Source organism: Schistocerca cancellata, chromosome 4 (genome assembly GCF_023864275.1).
Source record: "Schistocerca cancellata isolate TAMUIC-IGC-003103 chromosome 4, iqSchCanc2.1, whole genome shotgun sequence".
Classification (NCBI taxonomy): Eukaryota; Metazoa; Arthropoda; class Insecta; order Orthoptera; family Acrididae; genus Schistocerca; species Schistocerca cancellata.
Window position 1 is genome coordinate 53,412,930 of NC_064629.1, and position 20,311 is coordinate 53,433,240.

Below are 20,311 nucleotides of genomic sequence, written 5' to 3' on the forward strand. Positions count from 1 at the left end.
ATTGACGCATGGTGCAGGGAAATGGCAATTGAATCTCAATGTAGACAAGTGTAATGTGCTGCGAATACATAGAAAGGTAGATCCCTTATCATTTAGCTACAAAATAGCAGGTCAGCAACTGGAAGCAGTTAACTCCATAAATTATCTGGGAGTATGCATTAGGAGTGATTTAAAATGGAATGATCATATAAAGTTGATCGCTGGTAAAGCAGATGCCAGACTGAGAATCATTGGAAGACTTCTAAGGAAATGCAATCTGAAAACAAAGGAAGTAGGTTACAGTACGCTTGTTCTCCCACTGCTTGAATACTGCTCAGCAGTGTGGGATCCGTACCAGATAAGGTTGATAGAAGAGATAGAGAAGATCCAACGGAGAGCAGCGCGCTTCGTTACAGGATCATTTAGTAATCGCGAAAGCGTTACGGAGATGATAGATAAACTCCAGTGGAAGACTCTGCAGGAGAGACGCTCAGTAGCTCGGCACGGGCTTTTGTTAAAGTTTCGAGAACATACCTTCACCGAAGAGTCAAGCAGTATATTGCTCCCTCCTATGTATATCTCGCGAAGAGACCATGAGGATAAAATCAGAGAGATTAGAGCCCACACAGAAGCATACCGACAATCCTTCTTTCCATGAACAATACTAGACTGGAATAGAAGGGAGAACCAATAGAGGTACTCAAGGTACCCTCCGCCACACACCGTCAGGTGGCTTGCGGAGTATGGATGTAGATCCACTTCCTCAAGCCATAATGTACTACGGCTTCTGCATGTCGGTCAATGGGGGGGGGGGGGGGGGGGGGTTAAGCTTTGGCTCGCCAGCATTTGTATTGGCCAGGTATAGATGTGGACATTAGATGGCTTATTGATGCTTGTACTCACTGTGTTCTGCAAAAGGCAGCCCTGTGGTCATCTTTTCTTCCCCCTGGCAAACACTGCAGCGCCTGTGTGAGCATCTGCATGTCGATTTTGCTGGCCCTTCGTAAATCAGTATTGGCTCATTGTAGTGGACAACTATTCCAAGTTTCCCTATATGACATGTTGTCCAGCGATGTCCACAGCAGCCACTATTTCAGCCCTGTCTAAGATACTTCTGCATACTGTGGTTACTGAAAAGACCCCCAGTTTGTTTCTCGAGAATTTGCATTTCTTTTCAGGCTAGTGGTGTTCGCCATCTCACAGCTCACCGTTTCATCCTCCATCTAATGGTGAGGATGAATGCATGGTTTGGATGTTTAAAACTCAAATGCGCAAGTATGTATCTGGCAGGTCCCCTGAAGCTGCTTTAGACCAATTTTGAGTTCATACTGTTTCACTCCAGTTGGGGATGAGAGCCTGGCAGAGCTGCTACACGGACATCAACCACGGACACTCCTCCACCCACTGCATACCCTGGCGTCACTGGCTCTGCGACGATTTCAGCAGGATGCGCCTGTTTGGCTCATGGTTTCAGCCGCCAGCCAAACTGGGTTCCTGCCGTCATCAGGCATTGCCAGGGCTGGTGCCTGTGATATTGTCCACATTAAACAATGCCCAGTCCAATTAATTAATAAGAATTAATTAATAAGCAAAGTCTTTTATGAAGATTTGAGAGGAGAGGAGATTTCAATAAACTTTTAAGTTTACTTAGCTCGTCAAGTTAAGATGGCTCTAGTTCTTCTTGGAGGTCTGATTCTTGAAGCTGAAAATCTAAAATCAGGTCCTCAAAGTTGGTTTCAACTAAATAAATTGGAAGATTGTTGTTGCAGATTTTTTTACATAAATATATTTTTCACTGATGTTCTCAATTTTTAGTATATCATACAGTATTTTGATTTTTCACATTAACAAAGCTAAATAACATTATTCACACTTATTATACAAAAATACGTCCAATCAAATCCAAGGCAAGCTTATGACTCTCACACTCTGCGGAAATAACAGTATTCCAAAGGGTTTACAATTTTTCTTAACAAATGAATTCCTACTAGTTTTCTTTATATTATTAATTTTGATTATTATTTCATAAATGTATCCAGATATAAACACGGTAAACATCACAGGATTGCATAATTAATAATAAAAGTTTTAAGTGCAAATAATTTGTAATTTCAAATGTCTCTACAAAAATTATTTAGCTGAACATTCAGAACTAGTACTTATCGATAATAACACTGCAACTAAAATATTTTATAAAGTAATTCCTTTTCATAATGTTAGCTTGAAATATAAAATACTGTGTATAAAATTATATGAAAGTTTTCAGAACAGCAACTGAGATAATACTGACCCGTCCAAAATTTGAAAAATAATATTGGTATCAACAATTAATGTTGAGGAAAAGTACGCTAGAGAGGATGATGTCCCATTACAACAGCCCGTCACTTCGACCAGCTGCAGCTGCAGACGGCAGGGCCTATTCCAGAGGGATCACCGCCATGCCCGTTCCTGTGTTGCAGATGGTCCGGTTCGCGTCGCAGAGGGGGTCGCTGCCTGGCAAATCACTGTCTGGGGTTCCTGTGAGGCCATCGTCCCACGAGTGGGGGGACGGTGTGCCAACCCGCCTCCTCACCTTTTCCACCCCTACTCCCTGGGCCCTCCTCACCACACGCAGCTTCAGCACCGTCATTGGTGTTTTCCACGACTCGTAATCCCAGTGCCTTGCGAGATCAATTTTGATAAAAGTTCTTGCACGAGTTTTTCCCCTCATTTGATTCCGTAACTTTTTTAATTATTTGATCAAGTAGCTAATCTACACCATTCTTCTTTAGCACATTTCAAAAGCTTCTATTCTCTTCTTTTCTGAACTGCTTATCATTCACGTTTCACTTCCACTGGGGCCTACAGAACAGATTTCTCTTTCTCAGAAATGCTTTCCATGCTGTTGCCAGACTGCATTTTATATTTTCTCTGCTTCGGCCCTCATCAGTTATAGTACTTCCCAAATAGCAACATTCATCTACTATTCTGTGACTCATTTCCTAATCAATTCCTTCTGATTTAATTCAGCTACATTTTATTACCTTTGTTTTCCTTTTGTCGATGTTCATCTTGTAACATCTTGTCAAGACACTATTGATTCCATTCAACCGTTCTCACCAGTCTTTTCCCGTCTCAGACTGAATTACAATGTTTTTATTTGTTCTTTCTGAACTTAAATCCCCTTTTAAAATTTCTCCTGTGTTTCCTTTAATACTTGTTCAATGTATAGCTTGAATTACATTGGGGAGAGGCTACAACCCTTTCTACTATCTTCTCAACTACTGCTTCACTTTCATGTCCTGGCTATAGCTTTATGCTGTCTGTATTTCTTCCCTGCTAGCTTCAAAATTTTTAAGAATGCACTTCAGTTAACATTCTCAAAAGATTCCTCTAAATCTAAAAACCCTATACATGTAGGCTTGGCATTACCTTCTAATGTAAATCATGGTGTCAGTACTGCCTCCAGTGTTTCTACATTCTCTGGAACTCAAACCGACGTTCCCCACAATTGACTTCTACCATTATTCTGTAAACAATTCTTGTCACTATTTGCAACCGTGGTTTATTAAACTGATGGTTCAGTAAAATTAACACCTGTCAGCTGTTGACTTCTTTAGAAAAGGAATTATTACATTTTTCTTTAATGTCTTAATGTATTTCACATGTCTCATACCTTGCACAGCAGATGGAATTGTTGTAGCTCTCCTGACGATCTCAGTAATTCTGAGGGAATGTCATGTACTCCCGGGTTCTTGTTTAGACTTAGGTCTTTTAGTGCTCTGTCAAATCCTTTTTGCAGTGTCATAGTCTACCTGCTTACCTGAGTGGTAACGTGTCTGCCTCCCATGCAGTAGGCTTGGGTTTTATTCTTGGCTGGGTTGGAGATTTTCTCCACTCTTGGACAGGGTGTCGTGTTGTCATCACCAGTGCGCAAGTTGCCCAATGTGGTGTAACCTGAAGAAAAGACTTGCTACCTGGCAGCCAAAATTCCCCGGATGGGGCCTCCTGGCCAACAGTGCCACACGATCACTTCATTTCATTTTGCAGTGTCATATCTCCCATCTGAACTTCATTCAGTTTCTCTTCTCTTTTCATAATACTGTCTTTAAGTTTGTTTCCATTTTACAGAACCTCTATTCATTATGTTTCAGTTTTCCTTTGTCTGTTTAGTATAGGCTTGCACTCAGAGCTCTTAATATTCATATAGCTATTTCTCTTTTCTCCAAGGGCCTGTTTAATTTTCCTATACACTGGATCTATTTCTTCCACAGACACGTATTATTATTCTATATGCCTGCATTTCTCGTCTACCCATCCCTACTTTGTGACTTTGCAATTTCTGCTGATCTCATGTTTTACACTTTTTGCATGTTTCACTTGCTGCATTTTCAATCTTCTCTCTTCAATTAAATTAAATCCCTCTTTTGATATGCATTGATTTCTACTGGATCTGGTCTTTATTTTATTTATTTTTTGCTTATTTGATTATCTGCTTCACTATTTTGTCTCTCGAAGCTGCCCATTTGTCTTCTATTGCAGTCATTTCCACTGTTTCTGTAATTACTGCCTAATGCTGCCAACGAAACTTAACAACCTCTGTTCATTTCAATTTATCCAGGTTCTGTCTCTAATTACTTACCTTTCTGCAGTTTCTTAGTTTTAATGTGGAATTTATAACCAATGTTCACATCCTTTGGAGAAAAGCTTGCTGTTTAGAATCTGGTATCAAAACCTGTCTTACCTTTATGCAACCCACCAGAAACCTACCAAAGTCAGCACACCTTTTCCACATATACAGCCTTCTTTCACAATTCTTAAAATAAGTAGTAATTATTAAATTGTGAGCTGTGCAAAATTCTATCAGCTGATTCCTCCTTTCAGTGTGATTGAAATACATTGACTTGTTTTGTATTTCAGTTGCTATACGGGACAGTGTGGATACTACAAACTGACAGTTGGCCATGAGTGTATACAAACTATAATTATTACTGCCAGAGAGTTTGGAATGGTTTAAGAAAACATGATTAGTTTGCCTCTCGCACAGTAGCCAACATACACTTGTTCTGTGTTTCTGCAAAAGCAGACCTGACATGCAGTCATAGGGATCACTGATCCCTTCTGTATTGTGAGGGTCATAATCAAACTCCATGACACACCGACATTAGTCTTTTCACTTATTTCAAAATAGGAAAAGAAAACATGAGAAATTTGCAACAAAAAGCACTTGGTGCAGGCTAATGCAAGATTGCATGTCTAGGTTAGCAGTATCCTAAATGAGGTAGTCCGGGGCTGACCTCTACCGATATTTGATGCAGTCACAGTTCAAAACACCAACCATGTAAAATTGCCAAATTAAAGTGCCCACATTATACCAATTTTTCAACTTCAGCTCACAGACACACACACATTTCTTTGTTCTAAGATGCTAGGTGCCACGGTTGAGTCCTATGTTGCATTATGTGGTGTATATCTTATACAGGACATTTAACCACCACCCCCAATCGGCATGCCACCAGAGCATCAAGAGCACCAGTATGTCTATCACATTTGTGCACTTTTTATTTTGCAAACATGTTCTTATGCACATTATCTTCTAAAATTGGGCTTCCCCAGATGATATGCATACCAGTAACTGAAAATTGGTTACATTATCAACATTTATACACAGAAAATAAAGGTATATCAAACCACCCTGATGGAAGAGTTAATCTGGATACAATTCACCACGAAATACCATTTAATAGTTAATGTTGCACTTTTGAATTTTTTTAAGCAGAATTCACATCTATATTTGCATTTATTGGAAATGCCAATTTTTCAGTTCCCTAATAATGAGAAAGAATAGGTGACTAGTACGTACCTTCAGAGGGCAAAATGCATAGCACTGATGTGAGAAATATAGAAGTAAAATGACATTACCCAGCTTTCAGAACTTTTAGCTCACTTGTCAGGGACATGTTGGAGAAAGTTAAACAGGAAGGGCAGGTCGCTTACACCACAGAATCAGGTACACCCAGCTGTTGTGAGGGTAAAAATAGACAATAATGGAGGGTGACACATAAGGGAGAAAAGGTAACAGATTGTACAATGGTAAGCATTTGAATGCTTGCACAGTGGATACAAGAGAAAACTATTTCAATTTCCAGATGCTATACGGAAGTGGAGATGTTGGAGGAAGTAGAGCACCTTTACAATGAATATGAACTTGCCAGCACAGCAGCAGAAATGAGCCACAAGGTTGTACGGTTGCAACAGAACACTGCTTTGGACTGTGTTAACAGATATGATGTATTAACGGTCCAAGAACTTTTCGTAGTGTATTCGATAATGGTACAAAAGCCGAAATATAGATAGTACAGAAGACAATTACAGTAATAAACAGTCAAAAAGGGATAGAAAATGTACTGGACCCAGTGAAAGAAAAGGTCGCATTCAGGTACTGCACATTCAGAATGAAAGCTGTGTAGAATTTACCAATGAACCACTGATGGTGTCACTGTGGAAGAGTGGATTAATTGTGGATGTGATGCTGAATTATTTGCAAGAAAATGGCTTTCTGAAGATAAGACATTTGAATAAATTTTCTTGAAAGCACTGACATTGCTTCAAATGACTCCTTCATTAAAGAGTATTCTGAAAAATTTAGTACTTGAGAAGAGGACAATTAAACAACAATAATGATATATTTTTGTTCTTTCCCCTCTCTAAAGTTGCAAAAGCTGTTCCCTTTAACTGCTCCTGTCCTCTTCACTTTCCTCTCACCACCTAAAAAGTTATCAACACGAGAGCCAACAGCTGCCATAGGTGCTGCTGTGTTTTATCATGATACATGTGGGGAGCACAAAACCTGTTTTCAGCTTTTCACTGAATGCTTAAATGTTAGCATAGTTAAAACTGACAAAGCTCAGTTAACACAAAAGCAGTGCCAGTCTATTTTGTTGTAATATACATTACGAATATGGAGAGACTGCTCTTTAACTACAGCATTTTCTAAATATTTCCTTAAAGAGTATGGTTTTGCTGACATACTTAATTGTTTAAACGAAGACACTGTCCATTTCTGGCTATCAAATCTTTATTGCAATGTGCTGTCTGGCTATTCCAGCTATTGTGTCATTTTCAAATGAGTGCCTTTTGGATTGTACAAACATGGGTTAGACACTAGACAACAAGCTGGCCTATGGGCTACAGGCTTCTGACTTAAGACAACCAATGTGCACAGCAAGAGCATGTACAAAATGTGAAGAGGGCACCTTCTGTATTTCCTCCACCAGCCACCAGTTTCACTATTTGTAGGGTGTACAGCATAGTTAGAACTTTGATATGTGTGGTGCTGAAAGCTCTGGAGCAGTGTGTTTGCAAACTGTACACTGAGTGTTCAACACTTTACCCATAGCCCACAACTACAGGTAATTTAGAGTGTTGGCAGTTAACTAAACTCACTTTGTCCCACAGCGATAACTTTATTCATAACAGAACAGTTCTTTCTTCTGCGCTGGTTGAGAATGCCTAATGTCCATCTAAGCACACATTGAAATACCTGTTGACCACATGCAGAGGTGCGCTCATAGTTTGGTAGTTTTAGTGCACTACATAAATGACACGGTAAATGGTAGGCTTGCTGGTAGTACTGATAGGGAAAGAAACATAAATAAATACACTATTTTTGTAGGACACTTTTACCCACTCTGACGATATATTACTTTTGTCTTGCATCACTTCACTTAGTGTTGGCTTCGATCGTAGATCCCGATTTTCTTTCCTGAGTGAGTCAATATCGCTTCTTAAGGAACTGACTATGAATTGTAACCTAGCAATTCGTTTTTTTAGCGTTGTTATTTCAGTGTTACAGTTCCTACAAACTCCCTTTTTAACAGCAGAACTATAACTATTTCTCAAGTTAGAATCACACACTTCTACACTCGTGGCCATCTTGCCTCAGTGCTGTATGATAACTGATAATATCGTTCCAGATTCATTATACATATAGTCTTGTGGCAGCCTTCGGCCTTATCAACTTCCAGCCGCAAATAAAATCGCACAAGCACCACACCCAAAGTGACGTCAGTGCAGTACCGTGCATGCGCAAATCATGCACGGCAGCTCGCATAGATACCCAGGGGTGCCTCACACAGAGAGCATCCCAGAGTGTCCATGAGAATAACAACACCAACAAGAATTGCCTCTCGGCTTTTGGCAAGATCAGTGTGTACTATGATCAATGTGTATTGTTTTCCTTAAAAATAAATAAATACATAATTTTCACAGGAGATAAGGAAAGAAATGGTACATTACTGTAATTGTGGTAATAAAACTTAACATCACCAGAAACTTTAATATTTTTACAAACACCATCACCTCTAAACCATACAGCAACGGACTCCGACTCATTTATTTTATGATGATTCCTGGTACTAACAACAAGTGACATCATAGATGTAAAATACGACTTCTCCATTTTTTTGTTTGTTTGATCGACTGTTTTGTACATAATTAGAACTGCACATCATTAAATGTTAGTCCAATGTGTATTGTTCATCCTTATAGAATATAAACTGCATTTTGTAAGTAACAGAAATCAGTCAATCGCATAACTTCTGCACTTTTATATAACCAAAGCAATTACTTTTGATGCAATTACAGTTTACATGCACGAACATAAAAAAATTTATAATTATTTTTGTTATTTGGTACTCAACAGGATGTTCATCATAACAAAGGCAAGATTTTCCTGTTATTATTGATAAATGCAAATGTTGTTTATGTCTCTCTGTTTCATGCTACAAATCAATAATTTTCGAATAGAACCTGAATTAAACATTGAAAATTTCAGTTTTGCTATAAATACTGTTTATTCTTAAGTAACAGACAGGAGGATAACTATGTATAACAAATTTTATTTTTGGGTCATCCTGCCTGTTACGTATAACTCATTCAGTTTCTAGACAGTGCACAGCTTCTTCCAGTTTTTAGGGGAATCCAGTAAGACACATACTGCATACATAAAGAAATCAATTGTTATGAGGTAACGGCCAACAGTATGCAACTATATATACGACTAACTGACTGGGGAAACTACAGTAGTCTCCGCTTACTTATGGTAGCCTATGGTAGTTTTAAAACTCTAACAATATGCCTGCAAATTATTGTCCAATTTATTTTAGTAGATGTGTGTCTTATCACTCTTCTTTTATGGTACAAATGCACTGATTTCTGTGTACTATCTTGAGTTGCACCCATGTACAAGAAATATTTGAATAAGTTTGCCACAATCATTTTCTATCATATGTTGGCTGCTGGCATACACAATAGGTGACAGGTTGTTCACAAAGGCTGAAACTTCTAACAGCTATTGTCTGTTTTGTAATTGATAGACTGTTTGTTCCAAGTTAAAAGTCAAAGAATTCAGGACTTTACATAAAATAGCACTCGGGCAAATCATGCGGCACAAGTAAATGTGTCTACAGCACAATGGGAGTATGTCACCAGTAGGTCTCAACAAGTCTACAGCATGTTGTTGAAGTCCAAAGAAAGCTATGGCATTTGCGTTTATGTTTTAAGTACATTACTGTAAGTTAAATCAATACTTCACAATCTGGTTGACAATTAATCAAAATTTTTGAATTTTAGACAATGTTGAAGTTAATTTACACAACTCCAGTCTATAATTTTCTTGAAGAGTTGAAAATAGTTTATTGTGCTCCATCCATTTCTAAAAGCTTTCTTTTGTTTGACTGGACTCCTGTATTCTTCAAGTGGTTTCTAGTATTGATGGTTAATGCTGTGTAGAGGAGGATGATACGTGGATAGTTTCATATCCCTGATCTGTTTTCCTCCTTTTGACATAGAAAAATCACAGCATTTTTTCAGTTTTTGTAAACTACTTTCGTCTGAAGACCTACCACAAATAATTTTCCAAGTTGACTTTTGTGGTGCCGTCTGACAGGCAAGGTGCCAAAGCAAGGTTGGTACCTCGCAAAACAACCACAAGTGAGCATAGTCGCTGCCAGAAGCATCAACGAATGAGCAACATTGGCACAGACTCGCCCGGAAGAGTTTCCATACGCTGCTGCTTCCGCTCTCTTACTTAAGGCCAAGCAGAGTACTGCTCAGCCCAGTCCGTGATTATCTATGAAGATGATACAATCATCTTTCTTCTAGGCCAGCATTGCAAACATTGAATTATTCAGAGCTCTACACAGAAGATTGTCAGTAATACTTCAAGTGAAGAGATTTGTACCTTGTCAGTATCAAGTGATGCACTGAAGTTCAGTGACAGTTATAAGTACTCATGACATTCATGTGCAAATGGGATTGTAGCAAAGTTAAGTAATTAATCTTCTCTATGTTATAATAAAGTGCGCTAATATTTTATGTGTTGTAATATCCACTCGACCATTTCCCACAGTGGAGTACAGAATCCACTACTGTACCGACCTTGTATTACTTTTCCTCCAGTTTTAGCAACTTCTACTGAAAGACTAACTCTTGTTGCCAATCCTTTCTTCAAAACTTAGCTTTACATTTTCATATCCCATTGTTTCAGGAAGAATCAATAATTATAGTTTTTTGATAAAACAATCAATAGCTGCTTATGGAGCAGTAACAGAAACTCAACTAACCACAATGGTGGAACATAAGAAAATGAACAGGCCAACATGTAATATGGTGGATCTCCTCCACCAAGATGTGGAACAGTATGGAAATGGAAACAAATTAAATGGAGGCAGTGTACTTACCCTCAACTGCTTATTTGCTGTCAGGAAGGACACACACAATACCTCTAAGAGATTTGAGGCTTCTGATATTTTTTCATGACGATAAAGCATTTTTGCCTGTTCATTCTTCAGTGCCAGAATTCTCTCCTGTGTTTCATCTATCTTCATCTACAAATAAATGTTAATATACAACCTTGTTACTTAAAAAGTAAAATAAGTTTTTGAAATGTCAAATGTGAACAATGGTTATGTCTTCTCTTGAAAACTACGAAGTGCACAGTAGGAAAAACAAACTAACATATAAAAAAGAGCGTATGTCAGAAAAAACTAGGTGTTTTTAATTACTGAATCAGAATCAGTTTCTTGTAGTAAAGTCCATCCTCCCCGCTGCTACAGAAGGAAAACTGTGTGGTTCAGGGAAGTATTACTGTTTTGTACTTTTTGCAAAGGAGCAAATAGGCCATGATGTTACATTGTAACAGAGAAAATTATTAACATTCGAACTGTGGGAAAGGAAAAATATTCTGATATCAAATAAAATTACAATTAAATGCTGACTAAAGTCATTTTTTAAACTTGCAGTAGACACAACAAAAATAAAGTCACATAAACACATCCATCAAAAAAGTAATGCATTTAAGGAGACAAGATTAATCACACAGCCATCCAGACAACGAGGACAAGGGAGGCTGACCACAAAATGATTAGGAAAGTAGCCAACAGGTGAGATTTACACACCTGAGGTTTTAATGGCAGGAAGGAAGACAATATGGAGCTAACGAAAGGACAGGGCATATTCTTTCAAGTACTGTCACAGTATCTTACTTATTGCACACCAAAAATCGGGAGCAAGGTGGTAGAGGCAGGAGTAAAACAAATCTACCTAGGAATCAAGATTACACAGGACAGTTGAAACAAGGAAGATTTCGGGAGATTAAGAAAGTTTTCTGTGACAAAAAGAGCTCTACTGATATCAGCTATTGGTATGGAACTGAAAGAAGATCCTGAAAGTCTACATCTGGAGCACAGAATTATATGGAAGTGAAATATGGACTATTGGATACATGGGGAGCAAAAAAGTATCTGAAGTGTGGTGATACTGAAGAATGTTACAAACTAAGTGTGTAATGAGAAAGTACTTTAAGAATAGGTGAGGATAGGAGCTTATGAAAGACACTTATCAGGTTACTGTGACACCTGCTACGGTATCTACCACGTAATAGTTATGTAAAAGTGAAAAGATTAACTTGACCTCTCACTCAAGTTTTGTGATTCAATATTCAGTTAATTTGTAAATGCATACATTATCAAAACAAAGCAAACGCACATAACAACTTCAAAGGCAGATGTTTCCACATCAATTATTTCAAAACATGATTATAATGCCAAGTCATATCAAAGTATATGGAGGAAGATATAGTTACCCCGATGTCCTTGTTTTTAACTAATACATCAACAAACTTGATCACCATCCACGAATATTGCTCTTCTACACCAACAGCTCCATCCATATTATTTTCCATGCTCGTCAGATTACTTCTGTGTGGTATCCTACAACATGGTATAATTATGTGAGGTATTAAACATGGCAAATAATCAAGTACAGAAGGGTCTTCAAATTACTTCATTTATGAACAAAACAGGAAATTATCTACTTAGTTTACAAATGATTTAGATTTTATTTTACAGCTGATCATTTTTCTTTTATGTTCTTTACCTCTCCATTAGTGGGGGACATAATGATGATAAGGGGCAAAATAAAGAAAATTGACAATAAAAATTAGTTATGTGAGACAAAATGCATACAAGACTGTGACAAACAACCAGTGCAGCTGAAATGTACAAGAGTGTCAACATCAGTAAGTTATTAAAGAATTTCAGAGACTGCTCCATGGTGATGTTCAACTGACATTAAGTTCAAATAACAACTTTTAAACTATAAGGAAAAATTTGGCTCACATCCCACTACTGCTTCATGAAGTGTGCCTCAGCTTTAACCCAATTGAGATTAGTAACAATAATAGCTGGATTACAGTTGATGTAGATTGTTAGTCAAATGGTTTGATTTTTATAAAGAAATGTTTTGGCTCAAAACTACTGCAACTGACAAGTTCTCTTGCAACAGTAACAGTTTCGTTGCAAACACAATGAAATTAGATTCATCATCCCATATTGAGTTGTGTCAAAATTTAAAAGAAAATTATTGCCACATGGCAAAGAACAAACGTCAGTCACCTGGTGTCCATGGAATGGAAAAATTCACAAATTTTATGGTATTTGTTACAGTTGTCTTTGCATAATTTGTTGAATTATTGTTTGTACTCAATTGTCATGGTCCTGAGTGTATCGTATATTCATATAAAATGAAACAGTGCTGATATTTCCATTAACACAATGAAATGAGGCCACTTGTGTTGAGGAAAATCCTTCATTGTATGCTTAAATTAGCTTCCAGATCCTTCACTGTATGATTAAATGAGCTTTTATTCTATAAAAAACCATAAACTGTATGACCATACAAAAAAGTACAACAACAAAACAAAGTGAAAGCAGAGAACTCATGTGAAAGTCAGGAGTGGGGTGTCGTCCACAGAATGAGGTCTCATGCGATATTTGGTACCTCAATATGGCATGACAAGTAAAGACAGTGATTGCCTAATGCAGCAACGAATCGGAGAAATTGGTGTACACACCCCCAGTGTCTCCCTTAAGCCATCACGGCAGGAAAATTATTTATGTTAGAGTGTAGTGCCATTCAGCCAACTCTTGATGTAATCAGCTACAAATTGTAATCACTGCTTAAGACAGTATCACCATAGTACAGATCCTGCAGCATGTGACTGTAACAGTTATTCTGAACTTTATATCAGTTAAAGAATTGAAACCTGATGTGAAACTATTATTCTGTAATGAAATGTTAAATGTTACGAGTGTCAGTAACAGCATCAATTTCCAATTGCATGTAAACTGTGTGAGTTGGGTTGAGTTGTTTGGCGGAAGAGACCAAACACCGAGGTCATCGGTCTCATCGAATTAGGGAAGGATGGGGAAGGAAGTAGGCCGTTCCCTTTCAAAGGAACCATCCCGGCATTTGCCTGGAGCGATTTAGGGAAATAATGGAAAACCTAAATCAGGGTGGCCGGATGCAGGATTGAACCATCGTCCTCTCGAATGCAAGTCCAGTGTGCTAACCACTGCAACACCTCGTTCGGTAAACTGTGTGAACACTATGTGTTTCCAAAGTTAAGTATTTAACATATTCGAGCTTTAGTAAATTGCTAACAATCTGTACATGTGTTGTAGTCTCTGCTCGACCTTCTCCTAAACTAGACTTGCTAGAATATATCTGAATGCCAACTAAGATGGCCCTTTCCAGTTTTTCTTCTGCCACATAATGAAAATATTGAAGGGTCGGGGAACACTCTTACCACGCTTCTCTGTGGCTCAACATGAACCACTAGTTACGGTGCCATTCATCTGCTCCTTTGTCTATTGTATCTACCACAGTGTTTAACCACATCTGAGCCCCCACAAGAACTGTCTCTAAACAAAATTGTTTTAGTTTCAGGCGCAGCAGATTGATCAGGAGCTATCCCTGTGGGCACCACCCAGCCACAGCAAGAGCCGCCTGGCACGGCAGCTGTTGCCAGATATTCTGATTCTCCAGACAGACAATCAACCACTCCTTGGCATACATGCAGAGGGAACAAGTCAGGTATCAGTAACATGATACCCGTGTTGTCAGAGGGCTCAACTCCACCACACGGACTGGCTACACATGCTGGTGACCAAGTAGGGTGGAGGAGGGATACGGCGGGAAAGGAAGAGAAGAAAGGAATCCCTGCTGTAGACACTAGGGAGGGAGTTCTTCCCGAAACACCCCAGACTAAAAACATAAAATATAGAAGTGGAGGTCAAACCCCAAGCAGGGACATAAACGCCAAAAAGGATGAAAGAACATGCAGGAGGAACAACATTGCAAGCAATACACAGAACCAGGTCAATATAAATCAGAACACCGAGAGAGGGGAAGCAGGGGGCAACGAGTAGGAGCGAGGATAGGGAGGGAAGGGCAGTGTGAAAGAAATGCAGCCAGGGAAGGAAGAATGAGCGGCCCCATGTGCGCCACGCATGAACTCACAAAAGAACCACGAGCCCCGTGGTGCGCAGTCTCTTAGTGCATCTGGTGTACTTCAGAATAATGTGAGGAAGTCTTGTCCTCAGTGTTTTTCTAGGCGTAATGGACAATCTTGTCCTTGACATAATTCAAAGTGTTTCCTGTGTGGTAAGCAAGGCCATATACAGAGCTTATGTTTACAGCATTGCAGTTCAGAGTGCCAGTCTAATGTGACGCTGTGATGTGACACTTAGCAAGTACACGTGGCTGAGCCACACATGGAGGCTTTTCTGCTTTGTGGGAGACCTCTGTCGTAGTCCACAGACAGCACAAACTTTTTGCACAAAATCGAACACTGGAAACTCCAGGTAGGAATATCAACAATGTAGGAAAATACAGATTTATGCGCTGTCACGAGTGGCTCAAAAGATATTAAAGTTCCCATTAGACAGAGGTATACATGTTTCCCTCGTCAATAAAGACGCCTATGATATGACCTGTAGTCCATATGAACTGATCAATAGCCCACAGCTACAGGAGCCTACTTCTGCTTTAATGGCTGTCATGCTGCGATGACAAATTAGTTATTAGTAAAAAATTAAAAAACTAAAAATAAATTGTTATAATTGAGACCAAACGCATACCAAGAAATATCAGGTATTCAGAACTAAAATAGGATATTGCTTTTAACTGGCCAGTCTTTCCCACCCCGTGGGGGCGTGCCCTCTGTGCATTTTTTTTGGCAGGTGTTCCCGATCATTCACATAATGGATACAGGGGTGCAAACGTGTTGCTACCAACCATCATTACACTCCATCCTTACCCCCCCCCCCCCCCCATCATTCAGGCCTTTCCTTTGTATAATGTAGTTATACTTTTTATATGCTTTTACGTATGTGCCTTGCTGTTAGAATAACAATTTGATATGTACATAAATGAGAATGTGAATTATCAATGTGTGTTTATATAATTATGAAATACAATATGCACATTTTTGGACATGTCATTGCACTGTGCTTCTGCAAAATTTACTGACACATGGTAAGCCAATATGGAGTAACTTTTTGTAATAAACTTCTTATCCCAAAATAAAGATAGTTTAGCAACTGATGACTGAATTTTATTCTGAAAAATAATGAAAAACTTAATTTAAATTAAAATAGCATTCAACACTTCAGAAAGTATTGAAATAGAACAAACATGTAATAACCAACTGTGTATTATCTGCTGCAGTATAAATTGTTGACAAATAATTCTTTTGGCAACCAAAATGCTCAAAGGACCAAATTTAGCTACATATATTCTCATCTTCAAATTTTCCAAGAAATTGTGTGGTCTGATCCATGTGTATCTCACTCTCTTATATTATTTTAGTATTAGTACAACTGATACTTATGTTCTGACCCCCTCCTGTTACACACAAATACTGCACCTGCCCTCAGCAAAACATCAGACTGTTTTAAATATTAATCATTCAAATGCTTTACTGGAAATTTGTGGTAAGTTTTTATGGGACCAAACTGCAGAGGTCATCAGTCCCTAGGCTTACACACTACGTAATCTCAATTATGGTAATGACCATCCATACACACACACCCATGCCTGAGGGAGGACTCGAAGCTCCGACAGGGAGAGCCACGTGAACTGTGGCAAGGCGCCTCAGACTGCACAGATAATGCTTTACTGACAAGTGCCTCATCAATCGAGAAATCATTGTTGACAGCCCAATATTTTAAGTAAAAAAAAAAAAGATTACAGTACAATAGTAATATCCCATTACTTGAGATAACCTGAGTAGTATTTTAAAAGTCAGGTTACATTTGTTTTCAAGCATGAAGTGTTTAAAAGGTGCTCAGAGATTAATTCCCTTTCTCATCACGAGTCACATAGACTGCAGAAAATGTTAATATTGATAATATGACAAAATAAAATGTCTTCTTCTCAAAATTAAACTAAAACCAATGACTTACAGAAATGAGCAATAAAAATAATCACAGCATAACTTAAGAATATAATATTCTTTCATATATTAAAAATTTGCTTTATAAGCGACGTGGATATTTAGTAACCTAGTAGGTCAGAATGTCCAACTAATTATTTACATTCTGTTTCAACTAGTACATTTCCAAAAACAATCATAATAAAACGTTCTACAATTGATCACTTCAATGCACCATTACAGCAAAGTGAAAACCAAAGGATGTACTTAGCTGTAAACAAACTGTATGAGAAGTGAAGCACATATGTAATCACTAGAAAGATCTATTGAACAAGAAATGTCACACAAGTGACTGCACTAGTTGTGGTTTGCTCTCTTTTTCCCTCCAACAACTCAACTAGTTCATTTACCAAACAGTTATGGAGAGGCTTACAGGTGAGCATGGAATTAATTCATGAAGCAACTGGTCATCTCCCAAAAACACAAATGCTTCTTACAGGTGAAACACCGATTATGTTTTAATATTTTTTTTCAAAAAAAGTTCCAGGTCCACATGTGAAATGAAAGCAAAGCCTTGCAGTTATCAAACTGGCACAAAACCAAACTTACCACGACATACAAAATTATAACTTTCCAAATGAGAATATTATAATCACAGTTATCAAAAGACGTTTTAAGCAGTAAGCTGTTATATTTTCAGTACATTCAGCCTTTTCTGAGTAAAAAGCAGGCAAACTGCACGAGTCCTTGCACAACTGCAGTGATCACCATATAGTACATTCTGCTTTGTTTGGTTCACTCAGGCTACACTTCTATGTACTCATCAAACCATACTCATTACCTTATTGAAACCATGGCAGCATTTTAACAGATGGTAAAAATCTGTTACATGTTCAGTTCAACAAATTACACTAATGTATGGAGTCAGTAGTGAAAAACACTCCAAATTTGTGGCTGATAAAATACTGAGTCTATACAACAAAATACTAGATCCACTGTTTACTAACATTTCAGCACTCCACACGAGTCTTATTCCAAAATTAGTAAATGGTCTGCAGACACTGCCCAAGCTTTGAAACATAGTGTCTCACAGATCACACTTAATCACAATGATTTTTTTAAAGAGATGTATAGAAATTATGGATATCATTTATAACTCTGAGAAGTTTTAGTTTCCGCAACAACTTACATTTAGCTCATTTGTAGCAAATTTCATCTTTGTGGGTACAAGTAGTTGTTAACAATCACAAAATTGTACCTACAGGGAGGCTACCGTTTTACTTTATCTCGCGGCACAAAACGCAATACTTCAGCGCTGTATGTGAAGTATTATAAATGGGAGAAATGTTTATAAAACTACGTAAGAGGGCGTTTTCGGGCTTCAATGTGTTTCAACAACACATTTTCCGACACCTTGTAGGTCTACGTATCATGTAGCAAATATGGCTAATTGCATCTGTAATTTTATTTAAAATCCACAAGTACACAAATCAATTTGTTTACAATGGTATTCAATTACAAGTTTTAAAACACATAACAATTTACTGTAAGATATTTTGTATACTTACACTGCTAATGCTATACACAATTCTACACAGTTGGAACAGTTCAGCCTCCAACCAATATCGACCGACGCCCCACTGACTACCGGGAACTGACAGATAAACAAACACCTTCGTACAGATCGATGAAGATATTATAATTTGTGGTGTTCCATTCGACTCTAGATCGATGGTCGAAGGGTGGCCGTGGTCGAATGGTCCTTCCCATTTTGGGAGACCTTTGACCAAAACATGATTGCAATTGGAGAACATTAACTTTTGACGAATTTTAAGAAAGAAAAAGAATTATATTTATTCATATTTTGATCGATTTTTGTTATGATAATAACAAGTCTCTTCTAAAGACGTATCAAAATATAAACAGAAGGGTGCTGCTTGCTGCAATATCACCAAACCAGGTTTCCACAGACACGAATTTCCTACATACGCATCCCCTCAACACTACCCTAATGCACGTCAGCTTTTCCACACGCCTGAGTCGAAAACACTACTTACGCGACTTTCAAGACGACCACAAATGAAATTATTCGTACGGGAGTTGCACCACTTTCAGCCGAAGATCTTATAGTAACGTTGATGAAGACAAAACGGGCTAACAGATGTTGGATATGGAAACGGCCATCACGTAGGAATCGTTTGCGAACATCAAATATACTAATAAGGCAGTTATCTAACGAGGATGACGTTTAGTTGAAAATAATTTTTGAATGAGTAAAATCTATTTTCAAATCATTTTCATCCATATTTCTGACTCTGTACAAAAGACTAATACAAGTATGCGAAATGTTGTGCCAGCTGGCATTAAATTACACGTGACATTGAAATACCTGGCAAGTGGAGTCACAGCAATATACGTATAGCCAGGTCTACACAGGCATGAATTTCTTAAATGTGTGTAACCCCACCACCACTCACAGAAGTCAACTTGCATGTGAAAGCCCCCGACTTGCACACTATCACATCAGTTTACGCGTAAGTTGCGGAAGTTAAAGGTCGTTCTACTTTCTTGCACGATGTCGTTTTCCCCGCCATCAATTAAGTAAATAAATACGTCCTAAAGTGCCAAGTTATTCTTAAACACTGTGATAGGAACAGCTTTCTAGCATTCAGCAACTCTTTATAACCATAATAAACGAAAAGCACCAGTTTACTTTTGTTCTACAATATTATTTTTGTTGCTAACCGGTTTTCGGCTTACAAGGCCATCTTCAGACATTTACTCTTTATAATCACTTATTTGTAACAGAATAACACAACATCGTTTGAAGTGACGAAATGGATTAAAAAATATTATAACTGAGAGTAGAGCCTTGTTGAGGTTCATATTACTGTAGAACAGTCAATACTCTGAAGGTATTTTTCATTTCAGAATAATGATGATCATTTTTTGCTTTAGTCCTTGAGTGCAAATATTACTGTGTAATGGAAATTTATTTGTTGCTTTAGAGATTCAGATCTGCTCTGGATCCTCATTAAAATAGTATGCAAACATGGTAGTGTTTGTTTTGGCGTTATCACTAATGACTGTTCTGCACAGTGGACCGAAGTTTAGTTTCAAAATTAAGTACTGCACGGGCAAAATAAAATATATTTACAACAACAGTGACTTATCAGAACATTGACTAAGCCTGAAAATAAAAGAAAGCTGAAGTGTTGAGAAAAAACCTCACTTTCCGGTACACCTTCAATATATTGTATGTGGTGTCGTCGAGTATCGAGAGCGATGCAAGAAATATAGATCACCGCAGAGATACTGCATAGCAAAGTGGTATCATGAGGTGCCAATGAGATGCTAGGTAAAAGCCATGCCTCCTGTAGTTCCGAGGCGCCACTACCACGCCTCTGCCTAGAAATAGTGTTGCCAGAAGCCAAGAGGGTGGTTCTGTTTGGGGTTGGATGCTGCCCACTTCCAGGAAGTTCCTGAAAGTAACGTTTTTGTGCTGCCTACTCGCCACAACACAGACGGTGGCAACCATTGAGGAATGCAGAGACTTCTGCATCCAGTGAACTGTGT

General features: G+C 38.2%; 1 protein-coding gene across 1 annotated transcript in view; it reads right to left on the reverse strand.

Annotated features, from left to right (window-relative positions):
- Positions 1–18,400, reverse strand: part of LOC126184915 (uncharacterized) — a 55,240-nt gene extending 36,840 nt beyond the window's left edge. Inside the window, exons 1-3 of the mRNA XM_049927581.1 lie at positions 18,304–18,400; positions 12,104–12,230; positions 10,701–10,847 (exon numbers count right to left, since the gene is read on the reverse strand). Of these exons, the coding sequence (XP_049783538.1) occupies positions 10,701–10,847; positions 12,104–12,202 (246 nt within the window). The 5' untranslated portion in view covers positions 12,203–12,230; positions 18,304–18,400. The remainder of the gene's footprint in view (positions 1–10,700; positions 10,848–12,103; positions 12,231–18,303) is intronic.
- Between the last annotated feature and the right edge of the window lie 1,911 nt (positions 18,401–20,311).